This window comes from Corvus moneduloides, chromosome 2 (assembly GCF_009650955.1).
Source record: "Corvus moneduloides isolate bCorMon1 chromosome 2, bCorMon1.pri, whole genome shotgun sequence".
Lineage (NCBI taxonomy): Eukaryota > Metazoa > Chordata > Aves > Passeriformes > Corvidae > Corvus > Corvus moneduloides.
This window is the reverse complement of record NC_045477.1, coordinates 87,632,343-87,638,612: the sequence shown is the minus strand read 5'-3', so window position 1 is coordinate 87,638,612 and position 6,270 is coordinate 87,632,343. Positions and strand designations below refer to the sequence as shown.

Sequence of the window (6,270 nt, the reverse complement as noted above, 5' to 3'; positions counted from 1 at the left end):
TACTGGTCTCTCAGTCAGCCATTTCACAAGCTCAGTACTGCCACTACAAACACAGCCACCTGTGATCCTATGCAGTTTTAGTACGTACCTGATTCACACAGATAGCATCTAAAGCCTTTAAAAAAATCAAGTCTAACAGTTGTGAGAATTGAAATAAAATCTAATAGCTGATTTTAAATGTAAAATTTCCCCACAAATGTATTTTAGTTATTCCCTTCAAAGGGTGTAAATGCTATTTCCAATGCCTTTTAAAAATAATATAGGCTTTAGACGCCAGTATTTTCTTTTACAAATGCTGGATGTTTTCCTGTCCATATTTTTCAAAAATTTCAGAGTGTTTCAATAAGGCCAGAACAAATGGGTTTTTTTAAAAGTCTCATTTATTGTTTGCCTCTTACATCCCTAAACTGCATCACACACTGGAAATTGCTGCTGCATAATTAAGGGAAGCCATATATTAAAAAAAACCCCAAACCTGGACACCAGAAATTAGTTCATGTTGAACGTACAGCATAGGGAAAGTGCAGTTCCACTTAAACACCTACACTTGCCTTTATTTCTTTTCCTATTTCTTTTGGCTAAAACCTTGTTCTGGAGGGGAGATTGGGTGTAGAAGTCCTGTCCCTGTTAGGATGCTGAAGTAACTGCAACGTTTGGTTCCTTTCACAAAGCTTGGGCCACCATACACCCACAGGGAGGTATCCCATCATTATCTCTACCCTTGCAAGGCACTGATACAGAAAAAAACCTCACCAATGTGTTTATATAGACAAACCATCTTCCCCTGCTCCGCAGCAAACTGATTGGCAGGGTGAACACCAAATGACCTGCCTGCACCACAGGGAGCTGCCACTGCCACACAGGCTGTAAGAACCACTTGCAGTAGGTACATGAAGTTTGCCATTAGCCTGTATACAAAGGAGCTGTGTAATGTCCTTAACATTCACATACAGATGTTGAAAGCAGTGCTTGTGCAACAGTGAAAGGAAAAACACAAAGTATGCTCAAGAGGAAGGTAATAACCAGCCAAAGCTAAGCAGGTAATTTAAATACTTCATCTTGAATAGCAATCTCAGAAGGCACACAGAAGAACTCAAGACAGCTCAGTCAGCCTTCAATGAGTCATACAATAACACACTTTTCCTTTCTCAAGATATAGGGAGAGTTCATAAAACATGAAGATTAACACCTTGTTTTCCTTTACTGGTCCCTCTACCATGTCTTTGCAGATTACAAAGTACAAAAGATTATATACATATGAAGAACGGCACATAAGTATTACATTATCTCAAAGATCAGTTATGAGAAATTGCTCAATCTGGTCTTCTGACCATCCCTAAACATCAATCAGTTAATACTGAAGGCTGACCCACCTTGATCTATTATTTTACAGCTACATAGAAGCACACACATTCCCTCCCCCACACCCCTTCAACTTCATTAGACTGCAACTCATTTCAGATTAAATTCAGCCTTCCACAGATCTACTGACCACTGCCACAAATGAGGCCAAACAGTATCTTGAATGGCACAATCAACATTTCCAACCAGCAGCAACAATACAATACATAGGTCACTCAGAAGTTGAAGGCATTTACTGGGTTCCTGGGTTTTTGCATGAATGCCATTTTGCTTCCCATACTGACTTAACAAAAAAAATATTTACTTTAGGCTGTTTTACCAAGGGCAAGAGCATTACTTTTTGACAGTCCTTGGTACTTTGGGGTTTCTTAGCACTACAACTGAACCCCCCTCCCCCCCTGCCATTTTAAAATCACAGAAGTTGTAAATGAATTTCTAAGAATCATGCAAAAAGCCACTTGCAGCAGCCCATCATACACTATCAGGCACAAAGAATGGGAGTGGTTTCTGTTAGTACAACCCATGCTTCCCCACCCCTCCCCTCTAAAGATCTCATATTCAATTATTTTTTTAAAAGCTTATTTTGTTACAGAATGCAGTGTAAGGGTATCAGAGGACCCATGATCTGAAACAAGTTTTCAAATACAAGAGGCTTTCCCAAAGCTTTTATGTAATAATTTCAACGCAGACTGAGTAAGTATGTTTATTGTTTTACAGCAGAATGCCCCAATTTAAGAACAAAATTGCTAGATGTTCAGCTGTGCAAAATGGTACATAGTGCTTCAGTACAAGTGGAAAAAAACATGATTTGTTAGCAAATGCTTTCAAATACAATTTTATGGTCCTATAAGATAGGACTTGAAACTGGGGACTGATCCACAGGCAAGTGAGTTTTTTCTTTTTAAACTGGACCTAGCTAATTTGGACCCAGAACCAACGCCACTCATTCCTCACTGCTGTAAAGAAAAATTGCCACACTGAATTGCCAGATTCAGTGTCTTCATGCACATTACAGAGAAATGGATCAGTCCTCTATGTCAGTTTCTAGCCCCATCTAGAGGTATCATCTGGCTCCGATAAATAAGACTCACAGGAATTTCTTGAAGGTCAATGGTCCATAATGGTAGTTACTCTACATGATCTGCTCAACTTGATTTCCAATTCTATTTAGGCTGTTTAAATTACTTTCTTGAATTCATCGTACAGCACAAGCACGAAAGCACCCCCCATGCCTCTGAGAACATTAGACCATGCACCCTTGAAGAAGGCCTTTCCTCCCTCATCCCTTGCAATCTTCCGCCAGCAGTCAATTGTTCCAGAGTACATGATATCAGCTGCAGGAAAAGAGCAAAGAGTTATTCTTAATTCCTATTTTATCTCAGATAATTTTTAACAACTGCCCTGTTTCACTTAACTGCTCTGTAATGTCCCAAACCACAATTTAAGACTGTAACACAATACGTATTAAAAATGTTAAGCCTTCTTTTTCATACCTTTGTTTAATCTAACAATACAAATGGGCAGTCCGTTTTTTAAATTTCATATTCCATAATGAAAAGTCCTCAGCATAAATCCTGACAATCACAAGTTGAACCTTACCGCATTTCCTCATTTGAGTGTAATGTAACAAAACAGACTTATGGAACAAGGAATGGTAACTGCTGAGGATGGCCATTAGTAAAAAAGAACTCCATCTTGTTAATGCTGTTAAAACAGCATTAACAGCTCCATGGATTTACAGCCTACCTCCTTTGCGTCCTGACTGCATCATCATTCTACGCCGCACTGTATCGAAAGGATAGGAGACCACGCCGGCCACGGCAGTCACCGTCTGGGCAATCATCCAACTGATAACAATGTGAGTATTTCTGGGATCTGGGAGCATGCCTGCAATAAAACAAAAAACGCAATTAGCTTTTTATCTTCCACATCCTCCTCTGGTTCACTCACTACATGACAGCTATTTTACTAGATTAACTAGTATGAAACACTGGAGACCCATACTCTAAATAATATTGCAGCAAAACACTTCACAAACTTTAAACATACTGAAGCAATATTTAGAAGACTTTTTTCTCAGGAATCAAAACAGGTTACCATTTAAGCACAAGCATTCTTTTTAGACTGGCATGAGAAAACTTGACCATTCACTACTCTTTTAGTAAAAAAAGTCACTGAATTAAGTCACTGCTCTGTGGATAACATTACACTACAAACTAGCATTAATGACCTATATGCCCAAATGTCAAGCTTAACAGTTGCTTTGCAAAAGCACTGCTCAATCCCATTTTGCTAAACACACTTGGACTGGTCCAAAGTAGATACAGTAATGCACTGAACAAAAAAGAAATTATTCTAACTGTGTATGGTCACCAACACACTCTCCTGGCATTAGGAGCAACTGCCTTAAGTACAAAACCAGTACTTGAAAGCGGGCTGCTGCCATCAACACATCCTCAAGTTTTCCCTTGAATACAGCAGTGTCATGGATGTAGCACCAAAATCCCCCTTCATCTTCACATATCCAAAAACAGACAATACAAATCTAAAACCAGGTTTTTCAGACGCCTTCTGAAATATTACCTTTTGCCGTATCATAGATCCCAAAGTAGGCAGCTCTGTAGATGATGATGCCTTGGACAGAGACATTGAACCCTTGGTACAAGCCACGCACACCATCAGACTTGGTGATTTTAACTAGACAGTCCCCGAGACCAGAGAATTCTCTGTCTGCACCAGCTTTTCCAACATCAGCAGCCAAACGGGTTCTTGCAAAATCCAAGGGGTAGACAAAGCAGAGGGAAGTGGCTCCAGCTGCACCACCAGATGCCAGGTTACCAGCAAAATACCTCCAGAACTGAGTGTGCTTGTCTACACCTCCCAGAAACACCTGCTTATACTTATCCTTGAAGGCAAAATTGAGAGCTTGAGTTGGGAAGTATCTGATGACATTTGCCAAGTTTCCTCGCCAGAAAGACAGCACTCCTTGTTCCTTTGGAATACGCACTACACAATCGATGATACCCTTGTACTGCTTATCAGCAGCAATCTGTTTACTTGCATGTTGCACCTGCAAATAAAAATATGAATATTGACCACATGCCTCAACAGGTCTATGCTACAGCTGGGCTTAGACCTGCTTCAAATGAAGTCGTTAATTCTGAACGGCCATGGTTGGTATTATTAATAAATAGGCTTAAAATTGCTTGCGATCTTTCTCAGAGGTCAAGACTTGCCAAAATAGGAATGGACAGCTGCGAGCAATTCCTCTAAAACTACCTGAAAGGAGAGTGTAGCAAGGTGGGGGCCAGCCTCTTCTTGCAGGCAACTAGTGACAGGACAAGACAACATAGCCTCAAGCTGTGCCAAGGAAGGCTGAGGTTGGACATTAGAGAAGGAATTACTTCAGATAAAAAGTGATTAGACATTGGAATAGACTGCCCAGGGAGGTGGTGAAGGCGCCATCCCTGGAGGTGTTTAAGACTAGACATGGCACTAAGTGCCACAGTCTAGTTTAAATGGTGGTGTTAGGTTTGGCTTCACGATCTCTGAGGTCTTTACCAACCTAACTGATTTTGTAAGGAACAAGGGCCAATATAAGGCAAATACATCACGACCGGGCCTACCTAGAAGCAAAAGCCTTTACTGACAGAGGCGGATCTGCGGGTGGGAATCGCCTGAGGGAGCCGCGTTAAGCCGAGACAGCCGCCAGCCAGAGGAACAGGGGCTGGGGACGAGGGAGGAGCCACCATGTCCGCGGCCGGGGCCGGAGGCGCCACGAAGGTCACTCGAGTCACCTTGGGGCGCCACCGGGTCACGCCGGGCCCCGCGCGCCGGCCGCGGCCCGACCCCGCCCCGGGCGCGGCCCAATCGGGGCCCGGGTGCGCGTCACGTGAAGGTCGCCAAGATGGCGGCGGAGAGCAGCCGCCCTCCCCTCCCCGCCGTGCCCTCGGCGCCGGGAGCGGGGGCGGCAGGAAGTGACACCAGCGGCGGCCGCCCCCTCGGCTCGGCTCGGCCCGGCGCTCCCTCCCCTCCCCGCTCCGCACGGCGGAACCGGCTTCGGCTTCCCCGCCGCTGCCCACGTGACCTTCACGCCAGCCGCTGCCGCCACGCTCGCGCCCTTTGTCCCACGCTGGCCGCGGCCCCCGCCCCCTCCGTCCTTCTGTCCTCGCCCGGCCCGGCTCCCGCAGGGGACGGTGAATGGTGCCGCCTGCGCTACCCGCTCTCGCCCGCGCCGCTGACCTGGAGCAAGAGCTTGACCCGCTCGATGGGCGCCACCGCGGTCTTGCTGATGGCGGCGGCGACGCCGCCCGCCAGAAAGTCCTTGAGGAAGGAGATGGCCTGGTCCGCCATGTTCGCGCCGCGCCGGAGCCGCCGGGAGAGAGACGCCGCTGCCGCTCAAGACGAAAGGGCGGGAGCGCCGCCGCGCATGGGCTTAATGCCGGGCCGCGCCGGCCGCGCCCCCGCCGCCCCATTGGCCAGTCCGCTCCGGGGCGGGGCGGGCGCCGAGAGGGCCCCGCCCCCCGCGCCCTCCCCCCGCCCTCCCCCCGCTGCGGCGCCAGTGTCGCAGCGCCGCGTCACCCGGGGCGTCTCCGCCCGCCCCGGCCCGGCCCGGCCCGGCCCGGCCCCGCCCCGCCACCTCGCCGGCCCGGCCCCCGCGGGGCAGCCTGGCTGTCATCGCGCTGCTCACACAACTGTCCCCACTACAGTCGTCTTCCCAAGCGCTCTCCGCGATCGCTTTCTGTCGCTGTCGGTAGCGCCCGCACCAGCCCGCACAGCTCAGCGGGTCTCCGCACCGCCCGGCACGAAGGGTGCAGAGGGATCTCGACGGACTGGATCGATGGGCGGCCAACTGCATGAGGTTCAACAAGACCAAATGCAGAATGCACCTGGGTCATAACAACCCCA

General features: G+C 47.6%; 1 protein-coding gene across 1 annotated transcript; it reads right to left on the bottom strand.

The window, feature by feature from the left end:
- Positions 1-1,182: 1,182 nt before the first annotated feature.
- Positions 1,183-5,793, bottom strand: SLC25A6 (solute carrier family 25 member 6). The gene is made up of 4 exons (XM_032100212.1): positions 5,605-5,793; positions 3,946-4,432; positions 3,109-3,249; positions 1,183-2,696 (listed from the first exon to the last, which is right to left on the bottom strand). Exons 1-4 carry the CDS (start codon positions 5,713-5,715, stop codon positions 2,539-2,541), a joined length of 897 nt encoding a protein of 298 aa, XP_031956103.1. The 5' UTR covers positions 5,716-5,793; the 3' UTR covers positions 1,183-2,538.
- Between the last annotated feature and the right edge of the window lie 477 nt (positions 5,794-6,270).